The sequence below is a fragment of the Cyprinodon tularosa genome, unplaced genomic scaffold, assembly GCF_016077235.1.
Source record: "Cyprinodon tularosa strain WSP-4 unplaced genomic scaffold, ASM1607723v1 ctg939, whole genome shotgun sequence".
Taxonomy (NCBI): domain Eukaryota; kingdom Metazoa; phylum Chordata; class Actinopteri; order Cyprinodontiformes; family Cyprinodontidae; genus Cyprinodon; species Cyprinodon tularosa.
The window spans coordinates 80,109-103,791 of NW_024039717.1; the positions used below are offsets into that span (position 1 = coordinate 80,109).

Genomic DNA, 23,683 nt, shown 5'->3' on the forward strand with positions numbered 1-23,683 from the left:
ACCAACACCAGGCCACTGCTTTAAATCATACTTATCAAAACCTGAAAAACACTGATCTTAATATCCAGTTTTGCAGGAAATCTAAAATCGTCTGTTGGCCTGTAAACTGAACACAATAAACTATCCCTGATTCCTTCAACGAGATAATGATCCAACACAGAAAAGCCTAAAATTAATCTTTGAATTACAAGCATGCTGCTCCCACAATAAAAGAATAAAACTGCATTTCACAGACATTATCAGGGATGCCAGTAAAGGTAGTTTGAGCCAAAGCATAATTCAGAAGGTGGAGTGTTGTTCCATTTACCTTTGACCCCTGCTGCTCTATGTGCTGATGTAATCTGAAAAAACAAAACAAAACAAACACGAGACAAGCTGATTAGATCAAAAAACTGAATGATCAGCAAAAGACGAGTCATTTGGCACTGTTAATTGTTTATACATATCCTAACTAGTAGTATGACATAGATGGGGAAGAAGAACACCACTGAACAACGCAGATTATGCAAGCGCTATGCTGCTTTGAATACAGGAGGAGATAAGTGCTGAGAGCAGGCTATGCAGGGATCTCCCCCGCTTCAAAACAACAGGAAGACTTCACATAGCAACACTGTTGAGTCCTGCTGCAATAAAAACTGCTCACTTATTCTGTATTACTAAATTATTCCCACAGCTACATGGTTGCTAACAGAAGCTAAACAATGAGAGTTTAACGGATTACATCAACATTCAGTTACAACAGCGGTTCAGTCGACGGGCAGCCATGTTGGATTTTGAGACCAGAAGAGATAAACTAAAGCCTCTTCAGCAGGTTCTTTCCGCCTGGGGAACTTCAAATCCTAATATATGGTTCTAATAAAAGGCCGGTCTCAGAAACATCAAAACTATCGCGTTCACGCCGCTACGGAAGCCGGCAGACCAAACCAGATGAAAGTGCGCATTCAGCGTCTGCTCTGCCAATAATGCAAGCGTAGAAGAAGAAATGTACTGTTTACCTGTGCAAAGAAAGAAACAACGAAAGAAAAATGTCTGAGGACTTCAGTGTTGAGGAAGAGCATGAGTTCTTTGCCGAGCTGAATGCGCTGGTTTGGTCTGCCGGCTTCCGTAGCGTCGTGAACGCGCATGTGCGCGCTTTCAGGAAGTCCTATACACTACTGTTTATGCTCTAAAAACATTCTAAATGACTTCGTTTCGAGTAAATTCTGGATGCTACCCACTCAGGACACTTGGAATACATTGGACGAGCAGTATGGAGGAATATTGACACGTTTTTTGTGGACTTTTATGGACCTTTCTGTCTCGGGCACCATAGACCTCCATTATTTGAATGTCAGCAGACAGCAAGAAGCCTCCCAGATCTCCAGATGCATTTGAGATATCAAAAAAGTACTCCAGAGTGTTGTTCAGCATGGGGGTGAGTAGAAAATGAAGGCTAATCATGTTTTGGGTGTACTATTCCTTTAACATCAAACTAATTCTTCCCAGCTTTTATTTTTACCTGGTTTGAGCTCCAGCTTATTTTGGATCTTGAAGAAGAAAAACATTTAATGCTGATGTTATAACACAGAGGAGTCCTAATTCACTCATGAAGGCAAATAATGCACACTTGGTACATTGATACCATAATTTACTGAGATCATTTTAAAAACCCATATGGAAAAGATTGCTTGCTAAGCTATGCTGGTTAAAAGCATGACTCTTCTACTAATGAAGGTGTATTCATTCAAAAATGGTGGTGCTGCAAGTTTTTAGGGCAAAAGTCTACGTTAAGACTTAAACTTAAATAAACGATTTGAGTTTGCCATCTCTACAAAGTGGAACTAGATAGTTTGAATCTTCTTTTAGTCATGTAAACAAGAGACCTGCTGTTTTCCTTACCGGATTAGTTTCCATCCCAATATAGGAGTTCCTCGAACTGCAGTCCACTGGCGGAGTCTCTTGTCGGATAAAATCTGCCATTTCTATACCCCCTCCAGGGTCCCTTTAGCAGAACATAAATAAAAAAACAAAACATGAATTGAGAACATGTGGATAAGGCACCCTTTTCTTTGAAGACCCTGAGGTTATACTTAGCATTTTTTTCCTTTATGTCCACTAGAATCACCAAGTTTAGAGGAAAACACTTTTTGCAGTGAAATGTGTTAATCAGAGCTTCATTCTGAAGGTTTTATTTAGATTCAGAAACTAAAAAATGAAAAAAAAAAAAAATACATTCATGCAGATTTTCACCAGGTTTATATTTAGCTCAGACATGCTTGTTTAACCAGCTGGTATGTTGAAAGAGAAAAAAATCCCACCAAGATTGTTAATCATTTCCATATGCCAAAAAAAGAAAAAAAAAATCTCCTTAACGGGTCAGACCAGAGGAAAAAAAAAAGTCAAGCTCAGGCAAGTTGCCAAAAAACAACCTTAATGGAAATCAGCTCTGATTGGTAGATTTAAGCTGAACTAAAACCAGCTGGACCTTTGCTGCAGATGTGCAGGGAAGGCAGTGACTGTAACCGTCTCTGCGGCTGAGAGCCCTCATTCATCTTGTTGCTTTTCTCCCAGTCTCCCACTGACCTAAAACCGCTCTATCTGGAATGGGAATATGAGTCCTTTCTGCAATTCATGGGCAGTGAAAAAAACCTTATATGCTGTTTTTTTTGTTTCATTCCACCAGAGTTACATTAATCATCTCCATTAAATAACTAAACCTGTCATGTAGATCAAGGCTTTACGGTTAAAGCCAAGCTCCTCACTGAGCAGCTCATTGTAGAAACAATGCATATAATTACTTAAATGACTTATATATGAGCTTTTTCTAAAATCCAATACATTGCCTTGGGAAAATCATCCATAAACTAAAAACTTTTCAACATTTTGTCACTAACAGATAAAGTGTGATGAATTTGTCAAGGCAGAAGCCACACCAAGTCAATGAACATATTGACTGAGTCTCTGCCTTCGTCATGTGATAAACCAGAGCAAAATAAAGCTTCATTTTAAAGCAGAAGAAATCTGATGCAGTTTCAACCTCCATTTTCAAAAAGAAATATGCAAAGTCTGGATTGATAATGTATGAATATGTAAATAAATACAACAGCTATTGACATTTGGGAAATTAAACCATTTTTAATTCTCTATACAAAAAATACAATAAACAGCTCAAGCTCAGTCCCCACAGGATGCTGTTGCCACTACCATGCAGCGTTAGCTCCCGCACCTACACAGTAACGAACTGTATTCCACTACAAACATACATGCTTCTTTAGTGCAGGTTGGTGCATTTTAAATGGTCATTTGGGAAAAAAACTAAAAATCATGTGTGGTGCTGTTTTAGAGATATTAAAGATTATTTTTAGTTCACCCAGAAGTCAACTATCCCCCCATTAAGCTCCAAATTGAATTCAGATTAACAAGCCTATTTTTTTAGTGCTACTTTATTTATGCAGATAAAACTGTCATTTGTGCTGATTTGGTTTTTAAGATACAATAATTTTTTATTTCAGCCGATGGCGTTGCTATCCCATCAGATGCTAGTGCTGCACTCGTTTTCTAATATAAAGTTATTGCATAACATCACATGTCCTTCTGTGCTGGCATTGAATAGAACAGAGGGCATGTTTACCTTATTTAGTGGCTGAAATGATTGTTTAATATTTAGTAAATAACCAGCCTCCCAGACCCTTCGCTTTTGACCTGCTGTTACCCCTAGCAACCCCGTGTCACTTCTGGTCAAGGTCTCGCTTTTGGCATTTCACAATAAAAGCGCAGGTGAAACTTAACATCATGGACTGCTGCTAAATTGTTCCTTATTTAAAAAAAGCTTTGAATCGTCTGGAGAACATCATTATTTGGAAAAGCTCCAACAGCACTGAAAAAACAAACAAAAACAAAACGAAAAGTCCATTTTGGTTCATCCAGACACTGCTTTGATTCGGATTCAGCCGTATCTCCTTGTAAATCTAACCCCTCAGAAAGCACCAATGTTGGGCTGTGTGCACTGACAGACAGGGCTCTGTGCTGGAGGTAAAAGAGGATGATCAACAGTCCTTCAAGCACTAAATTAAAGCGGCTTTTTTTAAAGCTACCTAAAGAGCTCTTGAGAGCATTCGTTATTTCAACCATTGTTAATATTGTTTATCTCTGTATTCCATTTCAGCCGTGTCGCAATTTCATAGAAAGGTTAAGCTCGTTTCAACTTCTCTGATCCCTGCTCCGCTCTCTCCATGTGGTGCTGCTGTTTGACAACACCTTTGCTCTGTCTAGTAGCACGAGGTGGGGGAGGAACAGTGAACGCTCTCACCGCATGGAATTCACTTCACTGCCTTTCCCCACAGGGTTTGGGATTCTAATTGAGTCCACCGCTGTCAGCGTTGCCACCACCTCCAGTGTGAACGCACCATTAAAAAGGACAGGAAAATGCAAATTAGACGCATTTCCATTCATTTGAGCAAGTTCACAAGGCGGTACAAAGCATAATGTCATAAGTTGAAAAACTAGCATGGATCATAGATCAGAGATGGAGCAAGGTTTTAATGAACTTGTTGCAATCAGTACTGAATTTATCTTGTCAGCTAAAATTGGTAATTTGACGTCGAGAGAGAAACGAGGTTCTAATGGAAGTCGGCAGCTGATCAGACATGCGAAGTAAATATTCTATAAATCTGTTTCCATCTCTTCTTATGGGTATTTACTTTTTCAAACCCCACCCAAAAACAGCTACCTTAGCCAGCACAAAACCTCGTTTAGCTAATTCTAGTAATTTGATTTTGAATTTTCCTGTTTCCATCAAACTCATTTTTATGCGATACTTCAAAATGCGAATAAAAAAAAAAACTATTTTTCCCCAATGTTGGTTGCATTTGCTGCATCTTTCCCACAGTTTTGCACTACTTTAATTGGTCAATTAAAAAAAAAGTATGAGAAATGGGTAAAGGGTAGGATAACTTTTGTGAGGAACTTTTTCAGCAACAAAAACATTTTACTCATGAATGCATCTCAGTCTTAAACTGATTAGAGCGCTATTAAATGCCACATTTCCTGCTTAAATGTTGCACACAGAACAACTATTATATATTTGTATTTATAAGGTCGTGTATTTTTTTATTCCATTAAAGGTTTGCCCTTTTATGTGGCAGTCATAAGATCAAAAAAAGAAAAAACGACCTGCTGCTTCCGTTCAAGCGGTCTGAGTGTCTACACCTCACCACAAGAGAAGCAGACCACTGACCTCAGTCCCATTAGTCAGCTCCAGATTACATCTCCCTTGATCGGCCGGCTCCTGACCCACCCACACTCTCCGCTGCATGTGATCCTTTGCTATCATCGATCAGAAAACATGGCTACCGCGTGCTTGATGCTCTGACACAGCCTTTGAAGAAGAGTTACTCATCCGCTTTCTCATACTGTAACTGGTGAGCTCACCCCGGGCCGTTGCTGTCCTCCCGACGAGTAGCGCCACCGTCATTAGACCCCTCTGTGCCTCCTCTGCGGCTCTGGTTCTCCTTGGCCTGGTGCTCCACGACCTCGCCCTCGTCCAGGGCATGGTGGAGACGGTAGTTCACCATCTTCAGCAGCAGGAACATGGCAGCAATCACACCACAGTAGATCCCAACTATCACCATGGTTGGTGGCAGAGCCTGAGGCACAAGAGGGGAAGGGATATTTATTCTGCATGATTTATGTTAGAAGAACTTCAGTTTCAGATCATAATCACAAATACAACAGTTTCATGCTATCAGTACAGTACAGCATACACTGGTTATTCATAAGTAGTTTGCAGGAAGAACAAAGGAGCAGAAACTGTTCAGGAAGCATCACATAAAAGCATAAAACAGGCATTTTTGAATCCAACGTTGCTTTTTCTTTCTCCCTTTTTTTGATGTCCGTGATTAAATTGGTACAATGATAATAAACGTTACACAAAACTGATTTTAAACAAAAAAAGAGAGACTAACAAAAATCTGAACTTTAACAAAACATAGCAAATGGAAAGAAGTGATGCACGGCACGGCTGGTAAATAGAATAACACAGCTTTTAGCTTATAGCTACCCTGCAACAAACCAGTCATTTCCTTCCTAATATAAAAACCAAACACTTTTTTCTGATGCAGATAAGCATAAAAACAAAAATATCCCCTCCTCTTCTTTATTACAAACATAGTTATATGATTTGATGCAAACCCTAAAAATGATCCGTTAAGCTGCTGAATCAATATTATATGAAGTTTGATTCTGAATAGAACAATTTTTGAAATACCACTGCATGCAATAAGCTTATCTGGAAGAACTGTCCGACTGTAATAAGTTTGTGCCAGTTGTTGGAGTACAAAGGAGTCATCAAAATAAATCTGAGCAGGTATCGATTTCCGATATCAATACTGCTGCAAAGCCTGATAAATATTTACTGACATTATTGAAGCACTACGTATATATCGCTACCGTTTAAATAATAAATGACCACACCGCTGACATTGCTCCAGCTGAACACCGATCCAACAGATACTGATAAATTTAATAACAAAAGGCTAGCATTGACTGAGGCTGAGGTTAAAGCAGATAAATTGTGTTTCCCTGAAATAATCAGGAAACTCCAACCATGTTTCTTTATTGCTTAAACAGCACAAACTGAACACGTTATGCTTTCCTTATTAAAATCTCATCGAGAATAACAGACAGAAAACTATCTGAGGTTTCATAGTTAGACTACTGAACTCCAGCTTAACTCAGCCTCATCCATTTCTCTTTCTTAAATATTTAGCTTATTTCTCTGGAACCAAATTTCATACAACACACAAACATGAACTGGTACGGCGGTGAAAAATTCTTGTATCCTTAAATCAGCCATGAATCTTAAACCCCTTTTATCCCCTCTAAATCGTTCAGCTTTAACAATAACACAGTGAAAATAGTAATGTTTTGCCTTATTAATTTCTCCTTCTTACAGGAAAGGTAAAACTGAAGTACCAGTCTTTCAGCAAGATGGGCAGCAGTGCACAGCTTTGCTACAGTCTGTGCTCACTGTAGTTTATTAATAGGGATAAAATGACGCATTTTGAAAGAGAAATAAAAATTAAGGAGTCAGTATTGAGCCAAAATTCAGTTATTACTCAATAACTTCACAGATGCTGGGGTGCAGAAATTGAAAGTCCACCAGAGCCAGTCTGAGCTCCAGCCGCCGTCTTCGGCTCTCTGAAGCCATCTTTGTGCCTTCTTTCTACAAGCCATCATAAACTACAGCAGAACTATATAAAACACAGCGCTGACCAACACATTTCCCATCCAAGAATAGAACTGAAACTGCAAACCGTTTGGAAAAGCAGCTTCAGAGGTCAGTAGGTCATTCCCCTGACCTGGGAGGAGCTAAGGATTGGCATCCAAAACCAACAAAAATTCAATCTACCACATAGACTTTTATTTTTGCCACAAATATGGATTAGAAAATACATTACTTTGTTTTTTTCTCTTTTTTTTGCTGGTTTTAGTCGTTTATTGGCATAAGTGGTAAATAATTTATCGATTGCTCTAAAATAACAAAACCTTTAAAATTTAGAAACAATTTTCATCACTTTTGATCAGTATGATAAAAAAAACTATTAACAAATGAGTGCGTTCGACAAAGGAGCTATAAAAGAAAACACCTCACAGCAACACAGATCCTCCATCCGACTAAACGGAGCAGGAAGGGCTTTTCCACATATTCTGTGTCTGCGAGCTGTACATGCAGACTCAGACGTCCTTGGAAGATGGTGTCTAATTTCTATGTTAATTTGGCCGCATGTTTCAGAACGGAAACCCGTCCTCAGCATGATAGATCCTCTACCGTACTCAACACTGGAAAGGAGGAGCCTTTCAAAAATGATCATCCTTTGTTTTAATTTTAAAAAGCCCAATCTCAATCTCCTCTGACCAAATAAAACGGGTTCAGTTAAAGTCAAAGCGTAGTCATCATGTGTCTGATTGTAAAAGGGGGGACAGAAATGACCATACTATTACTAAGGAATAGTAGGAAACTAAATAGCATCAATTCTAAAAAGAAAAATAGTCTAAATTTGATCAAATAAATTAAGATATTAGTTTGTATAAAACAATTGATCCCCCCCCCTGAAAGAAATTGTACATATCCCCCAAATTTCTGTTTTTATTTTTTAATAGATTTTCTTTGTAAGCATGGGAATTAAATTCAGTGATTACAGACAGTAAAGGAGCAATAAACTCTTGTTTTTGTATTTTTTTTCTTCTTAAACAACCTTTAACTCCAAATTTAAACAAAAGAGCTTCTTGACCTGATCATGGACAGTACATTTATAGGAGAGACAATAAATATATATATATTGTTAGTTTTCCTCGCTACTTGCTGATGATCATTTTGTCCGGTTGTTTCTTAAAGAGCAGCGTTTTTAAGAGCAGTGACGTAAAATCGGTATAAAAGGTTACATTGTCCCCCCGCTCCAGATAATAGACAGAGAGCCAGCTAACCTAACGGACACTTAGCTCGGTAACTTGCGACCACAATTGTACTGAAAAATAGGATCCACATAAACCTAAACACTGATAAAACTACTCACCATGTACAAAGTGAAGGGGAAACATAGCAGGAACAGCCAGATGTAGAGATGTAAAGCGTTGACGAACGTGTTCTGATTGGGGTCGTAGTACCATCCGCCTGTGACTGAAGCCCAGACCCCCTGCCTCAGGATCTGGAGAGTCTGCGACCCCATGTTGCTCGATTCTTCCCCTCCAAAATAATTCAGACGGAACCGAACTACGGGACAACCGGCCTGACACGCTGGCTACTCTTCGCTCAACATGACAAACGGTGCTCTGTTTTCAGCCAGTGGCCTGAAAAATCCCTTCTGCAGCCATCTTCTCTGATGCTAGCCCAGTTCGGCCAGCTGGGGGCACTGTTTCGATCCTCCACGCCCTGCGGGATAAGCTCTTCTTCGTGCCATCAACACGCAGTCGCCGTGGAAGCTCCTTTGGAAAGACAGGAGCGTAGACGCCGAATCTGTATTCATACGTCAGTGAAGCTGCCATATTGGAAGGGTTGCCCGAATAAAGGAAGATATTATATGGGGAGATAATTTTATTTTGATTATTCTTATACCATACATATTGATGTATTTCCACACTAGGCAGTGGTATTGAAAGCCACATTGAGAACAAAATAAAAATGGTCGGCCATTTAAAATAAAGTTAAGGGTTGATGCAATGACATTAAATTTTGGTTGCAGAATTAAAATAGCAAAAAATATTACTAATGATAAAAATAGATTTAATTAGTATATTGTACATATTAAGTTGCGTGTAACCTACAAACCTTTAGTGGAAAGAAAAGCCACTCCCAATATGGTCGCCTTTGAAGCTCAAGTGATGTGTTTCTTGCATTTTTATGCAAGTAATGAGTCATCTTGGGAAAATGTACAAAAAAAATAAATAAAAAATAACCAGTTTTCCTTATTTTGTTTTTCCAGAAATAAGCAACTCTATTTTAATGTCTGAAAAGAACACAATTCAATAGCAAAGCGACAGGATACGCAAAAATAGTGACACCTAGCGTTGATCTTTATATTTGCAAATCAAAATATTTTCTTTAAAGTTTCATTTTCAAATTAAGTAAACATTCAATTTTTTTTAAGCAAATGTAGCCACATGTTGAAAGACAAGAGGATGCAAAATATTCCCCCTTTTTCATCGTTCCTGTGGGCTGCACAGATTATTACCGGTAAATGAATTTAAATACCGTCCTGTTATCTTTTGGCATGGAGTTTGCATGTTTTATGCGGTCATACCAAGCTTCCTCTCCCATTCCAAAAGCATTAGTTTTAGGTTATTTAGTGTCTAGGTACACTTACTGAGAAAATGACACAAACAGTTGTCCTAACATCCCTTCTACATTTTATAAACAACTTCTGTCAGAACCCCCCCCCCCCCAATGTCACATACCCTAAAATCCAGTTGAGAGGAAAGCGATAAAGTATCGGCTTTCATTGCAACAGGTATACAACTGATCAAGAAAGACTCAAAAATTATCAAATGATTAAGAAAAAATAAAATTTATTAGAACAAAAACCATACAAGGATTTTTTTTTACAAACTACTAAAAGTGAGTACTCAGGTTGAAGTTTCATGTTTCATTTAACTAACAACATGCTTTAAAAAAAAAACCCTCTTGAAAGCATCCTTAAAACTGTTGTTTGAAATCAACAAAAGAAAAAAAGGGGTGCTGATATGAAAATCAAAGGAGGGATGAAACTGCTGCTGCTGAGCTCTGAAAAAAACGTAATCATTATTAAAGTTCCTGCTAATATCAGTAAGGCAGCCCATGTTTTAGTTCAATTGCCTGAGATGTTAAGCTCTTCCAAGTATATATGACCACAAAAAGGGATGGACAACCTTTCGACCAGTTCGAATAAAGCAGATGAGTTTGCACTGTTTGGGGAGGAAACAAGACTCCAAGAAGGCAGCTTTCAGAAACAGCATTTCTCCATTTCCTCAAGGTTGTTACTGAAGCCTCGCCCTTTTCTCAGGCGGTGGTTTACTGGCTGGAGCCGGGGCGGAGGACTTAGCGGCCGGCTCCCTTTCGTCTTGTTTCACAGCTTCTGCTGGAGCTTCAGGTTCCTTTTTTACTTCAACTGCAAGACAGCCAAATACACACACAAAAAAAACCCACATACATGCACACGTTTATACAAAGTATTTATTTCATCTACACATTTCAGAATCAAATGTTAGTATTACTCAAGGATCTCAACAAAATCAAACAGAATATCCTACCTGGAATTGGCTTTTCCCCTGGCTTAGGCTGAATTAATGATAGAAAAGAAGTTATAGATTTTGTTCAAAGTATAAAAACATTAGCATTAACGATGATGCAGAAACACTTGAAATAAACCTGATAGAAGGTCGGTGGAAACTTTGATCTGAGGTCTAAAAGCAGTGTGTCGACACGGTGCCTCTGAAACAGAGAACTGGGCTCCTCTTTCTTTTTGGTTTTAGGCTTAGCTTTTTCTGCGACAAAATAAAACATTAGTCAATGAAACCTCTTAAAAGAAATGAAGTTCAGTTGAAAAACAAAATGTTCTATTCTTTGAAATTGCCCAGTTAAGTTCTGAGTGGTACTGTGTTTTAAAAAAGTATTCATACCTAGAGAATTTTTTCTTATTGATCATGTTATACTGATTTTTGGATTCAAGATACATTTTTTTTTATATTTTTCTGACAGTAAAGACACATTTACAAATCTCAATGAAAGGTTTGTGTGAATAAACCCCTCAACAACCACTATTTTATAGCTTGTGCACAAACATATTGCATACCAAAAATGCCCTTGGCCAATAAATTATTATAAATCCCACATGCTTGTGGGATTTATAATATCTTTTATTTGAAAGCTAAGACCTTCTAGTTTCTGGAAATATGTGTACAGACTGTGTAGGTTTTACAGAACCAGAGCTGTGTGACTTTAAACATGTCCAAAAAAAAGTTTTCCCCCTCTAATAAAAAAAACAATTTTTTTTTTTTTATTATGTTTCATTTTATCTATAATTCATAATTGACCTCTTCCACTTCTTCCATTTGTTCTTCATGTTGTGGAAAACTGTATCAAAGTTCAGATCTCTATTCATAAGCATTGTGAAACTATGACCATTTTTATATGTAAAAGGTCTGTTTGGCATAAGTGTGCCATATTTGGAACAAATGTTCCAAACAGATTTATTTGAATTTTATGACCAATTTGACCCCAAAAAGCAAATTTCTTTTTTTTTTTTTTTAACAATATCTCCAGTTTTGAAGCGTGAAAGTCCACTCCGTGAGCATCAGCTAGGATCTCCTCTCCTGTCAGTCCTTAAGCAGATAAATAAATCCTATATTTTCAGCTTCAGTCTTTGGTCACAATACTGTACAGCAGCAGCTGAACAGAACTTGTTGATGCATGCACATGGGGAGGGCCGTTTTTTTACGAAGAGGAAGTTTCAATAGCTTTGTGGATTACTTAAAATGTAAGTCACACTTGATGTATATAGTAAATAGGTGGGTCAATACGTCCACACAACGTAGATGATGTAAAATGGCAGACAAGTATCATTACGGAGATGGATTAAACATTTTCATCCTTATGTTTTTACTTTTTTATGGCAAAAAAATATATTATGACACTTAAGTTTATTTTCTGGGAAAGACAACTGTATACTAATTTTCTGTGGAGTGTCATGGAGAAAATGAGCCCTTTTTTGCCATCATCTTTTTTTTTTTCTTTTCTTTCTGTTCGCCAGAAAAGAAAACAAGATAGGATCTGATAATTATGAATTCTGAGCTGATAATGAAATTAGTTTTTGTAGTGTATGGTTGGCTTACATTTGAGTTAGTCATTTTCCTTAGGAATGCCTGATTCTAAAGAGGTATAATGTGCTGGGTTTCACTTTGATATGAGCATGATATTTGATGCAGAAAGAAATGTGATGTAAAGTATCAAGGTGTTACTCTATTGTATCTCTTATACTATATCCGTTGATTGTGCTGTTCTTTTTACATCTCTTTGCAGGTGATGAAGCAGACTGAAAATGTTTTATCGCTATGTCCATTTTATCTCCTTTCTTTCATCGCCCCCCGAAAGCCTCCTCCTGCTTTCTACAGGAATTCTCGGACCTGCTGGCTTCGGTCTGCCCCATGTCCCCAGCTACTCTCATACTGGGTGACTTTAACATCCATGTAGACTCCAGCAGCTGTTCCTTCGCTGTGGATTTTCTCTCATTGTTGGACTGTTTTGACATTAAACAACATGTACAGGGCCCTACACATGCCAAGGGGCACACCCTGGACCTGGTGTGCTGTGTTGGCTTAAGCCCCTTCAATCTCTGCTGCACGGACCTGGCAGTTTCCGACCACCAAGCCATTCTGTTCTCTGTCCCACTGTCCCTCCCTAAGCAGCCTAAAAAAAGGTTGATCACATACAGGAACATAAAGCGTGTGTGCATACCTACACTGGCTAACATCCTAGCTGCCAACCTCGCCATCCACCCCTCTAACCGCACTGTTGACGGCTTGGTGGAACACTATAACAGCGCCCTCGCCCTCAGCCTGGACTCTGTTGCTCCACTCATCACCAAACTGGTCTCCTACACCCGCCCCGCTCCCTGGTTTACCCCAGAGCTGCGGAGGCTTAAGTCCATGGGGCGCCGGCTTGAGAGGCTTTACAAAAGATCCGGCCTGACTGTCCACCTCGAAGCCTACAGAGACCACGTCAAGTGCTACAAAGAGGCTCTCACACAGGCAAAAACACTCCACTACTCCACACTTATAAATAGCCAACAAAAGCATCCCAAATTGCTTTTTTCCACCATCAATCGTCTTCTTGACCCCCCCGATGCGCCGCAACCTTCTGATGCCGCTGATCTCTGCTCCAGATTCCTGGACTTTTTCCAACAGAAAGTGGCCACCATCCACCAGCAGCTCCAGGCATCTACACCTCCCCCGCCGGCCACACTATCTCGGCAGGACATGTACTATCCTTCTGCCTGCCCACCACAGCACTGCCTCCCTACCTTCTCTCTGTTGGATGCTGATCAAGTCCTCGCCCTTCTGACCAAAGCTGGGACCTCATCCTGCAGCCTGGATCCACTACTCACGACCCTTGTGAAGGCCTGTCTCCCCACCATCTGCCCCCTGGTGGCTGACATCATCAACGCCTCACTTGGCTCTGGTGTGGTACCCTCCAGCTTCAAGCTGGCGGCCGTGACTCCAACACTTAAAAAGCCAGGCCTGGACCCAGATGACCCCAACAACTACCGTCCGATCTCTAACCTTCCGTTCCTGAGCAAGATCTTGGAAAGAGCAGTGGCTGCTCAGCTACAACATCACATGTCCCACCATGAGCTCTTTGAACCTTTCCAATCGGGCTTTAGACCCCATCACAGCACCGAAACCGCCCTCATTAAAATAACAAACGACCTCCTGATTGCTGCAGATGACGGCCTTGTCTCCGTCCTCATCCTCCTTGACCTATCTGCTGCCTTTGACACTATTTCCCACTCGATCCTCCTCTCCCGTCTCTCAGACCTCATCGGCCTCACCGACATCACTCTCTCTTGGTTTCAGTCTTACCTCTCCAACCGTAAACAATATACAGGTGCTGGTCATAAAATTAGAATATCATGAAAAAGTAGATTGATTTCAGTAATTCCATTTAAAAAGTGAAACTTGTATATTATATTCATACATTACATACAAACTCATATATTTCAGATGTTTATTTTGTTTAATTTTGATGATTACAAATGACAACAAATGAAAATCTCAAATTCATCATATCAGAAAATTAGAATATTACTGAAGACCAATAAAAACAAAGGATTTATAGAAATGTTGGCCAACTGAAAAGTATGAACATGAAAAGTATGAGCATGTACAGCACTCAGTAATTAGTTGGGCCTCCTTTGGCCTGTATTACTGCAGCAATGCGGCGTGGCATGGAGTCGATCAGTCTGTGGCACTGCTCAGGTGTTATGATAGCCCAGGTTGCTCTAATAGTGGCTTTTAGCTCTTCTGAATTGTTGGGTCTGGTGTATTGCATCTTCTTCTTCACAATACCCCATAGATTTTCTATGGGGTTAAGGTCAGGAGAGTTTGCTGGCCAATTAAGAACAGGGATACCATGGTCCTTCAACCAGGTACTGGTAGCTTTGGCACTGTGTGCAGGTGCCAAGTCCTGTTGGAAAATGAAATCTGCATCTCCAAAAAGTTGGTCAGCTGCAGGAAGCATGAAGTGCTCTAAAACTTCCTGGTATGTGGCTGCGTTGACCCTGGACCTCAGAAAACACAATGGACCAACACCAGCAGATGACATGGCACCCCAAACCATCACTGACTGTGGAAACTTTACACTGGACTTCAAGCAACGTGGATGAAGTGCCTCTCTTCTTTTCCTCCAGACTCTGGGACCTTGATTTCCAAAGGAAATGCAAAATTTACTTTCATCAGAGAACATGACTTTGGACCACTCACCAGCAGTCCAGTCCTGTTTCTCTTTAGCCCAGGCAAGACGCTTCTGACGCTGTCTGTGGTTCAAGAGTGGCTTGACACAAGGAATGCGACAGCAGAAACCCATGTCTTTCATACGTCTGTGTGTGGTGGTTCTTGAAGCACTCACTCCAGCTGCAGTCCACTCTTTGTGAATCTCCCCCACATTTTTGAATGGGTTTTGTTTCACAATCCTCTCCAGGGTGCGGTTATCTCTCTTGCTTGTACACTTTTTTCGACCACATCTTTTCCTTCCCTTCGCCTCTCTATTAATGTGCTTGGACACTGAGCTCTGTGAACAGCCAGCCTCTTTAGCGATGACCTTTTGTGTCTTGCCCTCCTTGTGCAAGGTGTCGATGGTCGTCTTTTGGACAACTGTCAAGTCAGCAGTCTTCCCCATGATTGTGTAGCCTATAGAACTAGACTGAAAGACCATTTAAAGGCTTTTGCAGGTGGTTTGAGTTAATTAGCTGATTAGAGTGTGGCACCAGGGGCCATCAATTTTGAACCTTTTCACAATATTCTAATTTTCTGATATGATGAATTTGAGATTTTCATTTGTTGTCATTTGTAATCATCAAAATTAAACAAAATAAACATCTGAAATATATGAGTTTGTATGTAATGTATGAATATAATATACAAGTTTCACTTTTTAAATGGAATTACTGAAATCAATCTACTTTTTCATGATATTCTAATTTTATGACCAGCACCTGTATCACTCTACAAGGCTCCAACTCATCAACTGCAACAGTTAACCATGGCGTTCCTCAGGGATCTGTCCTTGGTCCCCTGCTGTTTACCATCTACTTGCTCCCCCTCGGTCAGATCATCCGCAACCACGGACTCAGTTTCCACTGTTACGCAAACGACACCCAACTGTATGTCAGCACTACGCCCTCCTCACAACTCCCACAAATACAACTTAACAACTGTCTCCTTGATATCAAAACCTGGATGACCAACAACCTTCTGAAACTCAACACCCACAAAACCGAGCTTATGGTGGTGGCCCCAGCACCGCTGCTCAGGAAGGTTGGAGACCTCACCTTGGTCATTGATGGCTGTTCCACCTCCCCATCGCCCAAAGTGCGGAACCTGGGTGTCATTTTGGACTCCACACTCTCACTCAGTTTCCACATCCAGAGCATCACTAAATCTGCCTTCTTTCATCTCCGTAACATCTCAAGACTCCGGCCGTCACTTACCGACTCAGTCACCGAAACTCTCATTCATTCATATGTCACCTCCCGTCTGGACTACTGCAATGGTGTCCTGTCTGGGCTGCCCAACAAAGCCCTAGACAGATTGCAGTACGTCCAGAACTCAGTTGCCAGGGTGTTAACCCACACCAAGCCCTGGCAGCACATCACCCCCATCCTCAAGAAACTCCATTGGCTGCCAATCAAACAACGCATAAGCTACAAAATCCTCCTCCTCACTTACAAAGCACTTCATTCTCTGGCACCCAAGTACATCACTGACCTTCTTCACCTGCTCACTCAGTCACGGTCCCTGCGCTCCACCAGCAAGAACTTACTTTCCATCCCCCGTACCAGACTCAAGACCTTTGGCGACAGGGCTTTCTATGCAGTGGCCCCGGCTCTTTGGAATGCCCTCCCCCCTCCTATCCGTTCCGCAACTTCCCTGACACAGTTCCAAAAGCACCTTAAAACACACCTTTTCTCTCTTGCCTACCCTTCCTAACCCCCTCCCTGTCCCTACCCCCCCTTACTTCACCTCTTGTAAAGCGACCTTGGGTGTCCTGAAAGGCGCTATATAAATCAAAGTTATTATTATTATTATTATTATCGTTTCTGCTTTTTTTCCCTTTCCTGTTTTAGTTACATTGCAGTGTCCATATAATCTGTAAACCTTCCTGCATGAATTATAATAAAGCTATTTATATGCATAAATCAAACGAAACACTATGGCAATAGCCGTACTGCTCCACTTGTGAAAACAAAATCTGTTGGGCTCTTTTTGGCATTCAGACAATTATTCTTACGGTCACATTGATAGACAGGACACTGTTTAAAAAAAAAAAAAAGAAAAAAAAAGAAATGTGATGAATAGACTTAACGATTTTGGGAGGTGGAAGTTAAGTATATAACTGTGTATTTAAAGATTTTCATTTTTTTCTGTATGCTGTGATAGCTGCAGTACCAACTATAGGTTTTAAACATAATCCAACCTCTCTCCTCCTGATCCTTGAAATGCCAGCAGTAGCCCTTGGATGGGTGATAGCGGCAGTAGGACATGGCCTCATCAAAAGCCGACTGGATTCCATGGACTGCAGAAAGCTAAATCAACCAACAATTAAACATTAGGAGAAATAATATCCTGCAACATCATACACTGAAACATTAACATTGTTTATAATTGAAATGATTTACCACTCTAGAGTTGATAACCGTCCCGAGGTCTGGAGCCTGATACACCACTCCTGCTATGATGTAATAGTCCGCCAAAGGAATCACTAGATAACCATTAAGTTTGGAGGCAAATTAAAATGTATTCAAAGCCATACAAAGGAATAACCAACTTCATTCCCATTATTTAAATATAACGGCGCCAATCTAGATTTGCTGCCTTGAAAAAAACTCCACAGCAAACACAGCTATGATGAGACGATGCCCTGCTCACCTTGTGCTGGCGACTGACGCTGCTGCTTCCGAATGATATAAAGAATTGGTTCCTGAGCGTGAAGAAGGATGTATTCCACTCCCACCATCTGACTGAAGATAAAACAGGAATCCAAGCTATTAGCTCATCAGGTAGGCAGGGCTAGTACTTTTAGTATCATCCAGGCTTTAAGAGGAAAATTAGTATTATAATATTTGTGGACCACAAAGATATTGGACAGAGGCAAATTACTAGTTAAGAGATGGGGCTTTCTCCTACTAAACAGGGCTTATAGAACAGAAAATCAGTGAATTGGGCTACACCTTAGGGCCAAAGCTAAGAAAACTAAAGGATTTTGGGATTCTGTAAAAGCAGTAAATGAGGCAAGATCCCTTCTGTACAGTCTGTCCCCTACTGACATTAATTGAATTGAATATCAGCAGGGGATCAGAAACTTATCTTCTAACTGAAATTGCTTAGCAGAGCAGCAATTGTTTGTTTTTTGTATTTGTGTTTATTGAGCTGGAAAATGTTAGATAACAAGGAAAAAGAAGCCAGATCCTGGATGAAAAAATTCTAAGGTCAGAAAGGATTTTTACTGTCCAAATAAAAACAGATTTTTAAGTAGATTTTTTGCAGAAATAAAAGAGGAAAGTCTTTGTGTATGTTGGTGACTGAGTCTGTAGTCACATTTTGTATTCTGATATGCAGAAGAAATGCATCTCTAATACATTCTGTAACAGTTAAAAACAATCCACTGGACTTGGTTTCCAAGGTTTGAAGACGTTTTGCTTCCCCTCCAGGAAGCTTTCTCAATTCAAATGTCTGGATCCACAGTGAGTTTGAGGCTTCATATAGCATGACTATGACCTGGATGACTGATAATCTACATCAGCATATCTCTTATACACCAGGTTCCACTTTTATGCAATGATTTTAGGCTCACTTGTACATTACAAAACAAGAGAAATAATGACACAACATCATTCCATCCCAGGTTTCATAAACTTACTTCAGGTGCTCCAGGGTAAGCCGCTGCATCTTCACTATCTCGTTATTGCAGGTTCGGTCATAGAACGGGTTGCTTCTTTCAGAGAAGTAATCCAGAACATTCCCAGGATTGAGAATCGGCACCCAGCCGCTGTCCACCCATGATATGCCAAGAAGGTTGTCTGTAAAGTTACCAAGCAAATACTTTAATAGCTAAACAAACAAGTTTTACTAAGAAGTTTACAATAAACAGCCCTGTCAATATGAGAATTTCCAACCAGTTTATGTTTAAAAATTCTACATTTCTAGAGTCTAATTAATCAGAGAGTTTTAAAAGTCTGGGCAAACAATTATTTTAAAGATAGTTTTAATCCCACAGATTGTGATATAGGAAAACACTGAGATCTTCTCCTAATTTAGGATTTACGACTACTTGGATTGTAGCCTTGAGGAACATGTTTTGATATTTAATATCTTTATTCTGTTCCCAAAAATAGAAAATAGCAATGTACTGTTTTCTAGGTAACCCTTCCTATTCCCTGCCCAGTTAAAGGGCCATGTATATAAAAAAAGAAAATAGCATTAAAGCACAAAAGAAAAGTAGAAAAAGTATTCTTTTTGTTTTTCAAATATTGTTTACTTGTGAATTTCATACGAAAATAATAATAATACAAAAAAACTAATACTGGTATTTGAATCAAGTATCTTTCATCTTATTGCTGAATCTCTTAGCGATTGATTCATCCATTATTCGGCTACAGAGGAGAACTCCCCTGTTGTCTCTTAACTGTCTCTGATCTGCAATTTTTATTTAAAACCTCCACTGTTTTTAAGTCAGCAAACTAACAGCCCTTTCTTTGAAATTAGTTTTAGGTGTTTAAGGTCAATCAAAGCATTAAATACTGAAGATCTTGTAATTCCATTTTTGGTTTTTATATTTATTTATTCATTCACAGCAACCACCTCTATAAGAAAACCTGCAGCCCATGTTTTTTTTTTTTTTATCAAATGATGCAGCGCTGACCTGTCCCCACCTGATGCTGCAAAATGCCAAACAAGATGCTGAAGTTTGTTCCTACAAAATTCATAAAAAGAAAAAAAAAATGCTTTTATTTAGAAACATGGTGTGTCACTGTGTAGAAACTTAGGAGATATTCAAAAACCTGCAAATAATACAATACATATGATAATATTAAACCTACGTTATAATTTTGTAGTATGGGTTTTTGCTTTTATGTTTGAAGTAAACCAGGTATTTACAGGGAGAGAATTCTAAAACCCAGTTGACAGGATATGAGATTTATTTTTAGTTTGTTTAATATGAGCGGCATGCAGATCCTTTTATTTTTATTCATTCATTTTTACAGCACATGACGAACTACTGAAATTATTTGCAGATATCATAAATAGATTAACAAATTCCGTCAGGGGAAAGGAATGGCTTTAAGGTTAAGATTCACTCGGTGAAAAAAACCTACTGAGCCTACTGGCAAATCTGAAGCCATTTTATGGGACTGACAACCACTAATAATGATGATTTGTAAACCAGTGACCAGTGGTACTTTGTAATGTAATTTATGATTGTTTATGGACCAGAAATACTTTGGCGAAACATGTGCTGTGCATGTGTGAACCTTGCATGCTTACGTGAATCATGCTGTGTGTCTGTGGAGCTTGTACTGTGCATGTATGAATCACATATGTGTATTTGTCAAAATTGAGAATGATTTGGCTCCATAGGTAACAGGATAGATCAAAACTCTACTCTCCTATATATTGTACTGGCTCATCCTTACGTTTATTGAAAACATGAATCAGAGCCAAAAGAAAAAAAAAAAAACAACAACAAAAATATTTTTAGGAACTGAAATTTCAATCCTTTAGTTAGTGATTTCATAAGGCTAAACGTTCTGTTATAAACCAAGTAGGAACCAGCAGACTTCCCTTTATAGGATTTTTAATTAAATCTCATACAACCACATCATGCCTGCCTGTAAAGACTGAAAAATAAGTTTTGTCCTCGGGTTTTTTAAAATAACAGTGAGCAATAATTTGAAATAATCATCATACAATTAAGAGCAGGTAGTTTTGGAATCCAAATGTGAATATATGCCTATTCCAAAAAAGTAAAAAAAAAAAAACAATCCACTGGATTTTGATTCCAAGTTTGAAGACCTTTTGCTTCCCATCCAGGAAGCTTTTTCAATTCAAATTGTGAAGAATAGTGTTGAGTTCGAGGTTTTGTACAGAAGCCCTTCAAAACCTTGTTTTTGTTTGGAAAACATGCAAACTGAAACGGGTGAACGGGTCCACCCTTTGGAATGACGGTTGTTTGGCTTCTTTTGTTAGCCTGCAATGCCCCATACCTCTCTATGTCTCTGAAAGGAGGTTGTTAAAGGGAATTGTTGGCCTGGCTGAAAATGCAAGGTCTTCTGCTCTCCTGTACAGGGGTTGGGGTTGTGATGATAGCAGGAAGGGATCAACTCAATTTCTGCATTGTAGTTTCTTAAAAAGCTGAAACCTGAGTCCACCACATATGCTAAATTGGTTTTTCCTTCTTAACCTAGATGGCTTCCTTCATGCCCCTCTGAAACCACCTATTTTCTTTGCCCAAAATGTGAACATTCTGGTCCTCAAAAGAATGTCCTTTGTCCATAAGGTGTAGATGTACCACAGAGTTTTTTCCTCGAGGAGGTCTCCCTCTTGTGTTGGGCCATGTGTCTGTGGAGAGGTTGTTTAGTTTCGCCAATATAATGATCAGAGCATTCCTCACTGCATGGAACGGCTCATACTACTCCGCTCATCCCAGGTTTGGGGCTTTTGTCTTTAGGATGCACTAGTCTCTTTTTAAGGGTCTGGTTTGGTTTGAAATGTCCTGGGATTTTATGTTTGGAGAAAATCCTCTTGATATTTTCAGAGCCTCCAGCAACATATTGGATAGCAATGTTTTGGGGTTTAATCTTTAATCTGCTGCATATCTTTTGGATTTCCTCGTTGATTTGACAAATGCCCAGTTTGGGTATCCACAGGTTTGAAGAGCATCTTTGATGACTTTCTGTTCTCTCTGCTTTCCTTCTGTTTTTGCAGGGAAAGACTTAGCCCGGTGTTCTGGTTCTGATGGTTCTGATGACTGAAAGTTTGTGTTCCAGTGCCCGACAAAACCTTGAATAAAACCTCGAACTAAACTCTATTCCCGATATTTTGAATGGGAAACAAAGTCCAGTGGATTGTTTTTTTTTTTTTTTTTACTTTTTTGGAATGACTATGACCTGGATGACTGTGAATCTTCACCAGAATATATGCCTATTATATCCATTTATCCCAGCGTGTGACCACAAGAGGCAGCAACCATATACTTTCACCAGTGTGTACAACGCAACAAAACAGCATGGGTTGGTTTTAAAACACGTATAACACTGTCTACGTGTAAGAAAACACAAAACCCATGATTGCCAAAGTTAGCTGACGGGCTAACGTTACCTTACCTTTCAAACGTAACAACTACGACTCTAAACCTAGGATGTATCTCATCGTCTTATATTCACAGTAAATTTTTTTAAGGTTATTAAATCTAAAATATTTTGAAAGAAGCATTTCAACTTAAAATAGCACAAAATTACCTCTGAAATCGGCCGACGCCATGTTGATAAACAAAATATACCTTGTCCCTTAAAATTTGCGTTTCGCTGTCCGTCGCGTCGCAGCTTGATGACGTATCACAGCAAAACTTAGCAAGTCGCTAACTTATTTTGTTATATATATATATATATCTATATGTATCTCGGAAAGTGTTCTGAACGAAAATTCTGAGCAGGGTGTCTCAAGGGTTATATATATAGAACAGGGCAGACCAGTCTGACTATGCATGTCAGCATTCTTTATGTTTAGAACAAACGTTTTAGCAAAAAAAAGTACTTTTCTTGTGATATTATAATGTAAATTTATATATATATATATATATATATATATATATATATATATATATATATATATATATATATATATATATATATATATATATATATATATATATATATATATATATATAAATGATTTTAGTTTTGATTAAATACTTTACATTATAAATGTTTTTAAATTGACAAACTAATTTTAAGTTATTTTTGTTTTTATAAGAGTTCCCTTAAAATGTATTGGAGAAATAAAAGATTTCAGAAATATATATAAATAATGATACTAAAAACGAACAAAATACTACACCCTTGCTAAAAGACCAAAACAATACTTTGTTTAATTACCTTTGGATCTAATTTCACCTTTAAAATTCTCTCTCTCTTAAACCCTATATTACATTTACTTATCCATAATGTTCCAGAATCAACAAAAATTTATGTTCTTGTCAACTCATACTTAGCTGTGTTAGCTGTGATAATCCTTTTACGAATGGCGATGCTGAGAACTTTAGGGTCCATACAGCTTTTGGTATTCTGAACCTTTCACAGTTCAACCCTTCTCTTTTAGTCATTTTGAGGTTATCCCATTTAGAAAAGGGTACTAACCTACAATTAAGGAGATATGTAAATTTTTGTGTAGCTATATAAATACACCTTCCCATCTACAAATGTAGCTTGAACTTCAGGATGTAAATAAGCAAATGTCTAGAAAACTCATTTGAGGATTTTTAAAATCTGATTCAGTATTTAAGTAACATAATAAGTTCATTTTTTTATCTGATAGCTAGCTTTCCTAAAAACTGTGTTGGATTATATCTAAACCATGTTTTGAGATTATTTATCAATGTCTTAATATTTAAATACAAAAAGAAGGGTATTTTTGACTTCTCGCAGCTCATAAAGCTTAGAAATTTCATTTAATATCAACAAATGAATTTATTAAAATTATTAGTTGGGAGACAGAGATTTTGAAAATAACATCTATTCTGTTTATGGGCATTTTAAGTCAAAATGCTTAGGTTTCGGACTTTCGGACAATTAGTTTGGGAATTCATCAGGTCAAGCTTAATTATAGTAGGCATGTAACTTTAATTTGAAATGAGTCCAATTCATGATATTCAGTCCACACATCTCATGCATGAAAGAAGCTG

At 38.7% G+C, this 23,683-nt stretch overlaps 2 protein-coding genes across 2 annotated transcripts in view; both read right to left on the bottom strand.

Moving 5' to 3' along the window:
• The window catches only part of pcnx1 (pecanex 1), a 44,766-nt gene extending 35,864 nt beyond the window's left edge, over positions 1–8,902 (bottom strand). The window contains exons 1-4 of the mRNA XM_038274892.1: positions 8,553–8,902; positions 5,410–5,624; positions 1,879–1,981; positions 308–341 (exon numbers count right to left, since the gene is read on the bottom strand). Coding sequence (XP_038130820.1) covers positions 308–341; positions 1,879–1,981; positions 5,410–5,624; positions 8,553–8,705 — 505 coding nt within the window. The 5' untranslated portion in view covers positions 8,706–8,902. The remainder of the gene's footprint in view (positions 1–307; positions 342–1,878; positions 1,982–5,409; positions 5,625–8,552) is intronic.
• A 1,119-nt stretch (positions 8,903–10,021) lies between these two features.
• med6 (mediator complex subunit 6) lies at positions 10,022–22,362 on the bottom strand. Its single transcript, XM_038274891.1, has 8 exons — positions 22,242–22,362; positions 18,644–18,803; positions 17,653–17,744; positions 17,403–17,485; positions 17,201–17,309; positions 10,880–10,995; positions 10,762–10,789; positions 10,022–10,619 (listed from the first exon to the last, which is right to left on the bottom strand). Exons 1-8 carry the CDS (start codon positions 22,261–22,263, stop codon positions 10,489–10,491), a joined length of 741 nt encoding a protein of 246 aa, XP_038130819.1. The 5' UTR covers positions 22,264–22,362; the 3' UTR covers positions 10,022–10,488.
• Positions 22,363–23,683: the final 1,321 nt, after the last annotated feature.

Coding starts and splice junctions, on each gene's coding strand:
- med6 (XM_038274891.1), bottom strand. CDS start 22,263: ATGGCGTCGGCCGATTTCAGAG. Junction 17,486..17,652: donor GCGTCAGTCGCCAGCACAAG/GTGAGCAGGGCA, acceptor ATGGTTATCTAG/TGATTCCTTTGGCGGACTAT. Junction 10,790..10,879: donor TTCCACCGACCTTCTATCAG/GTTTATTTCAAG, acceptor TCATTAATTCAG/CCTAAGCCAGGGGAAAAGCC.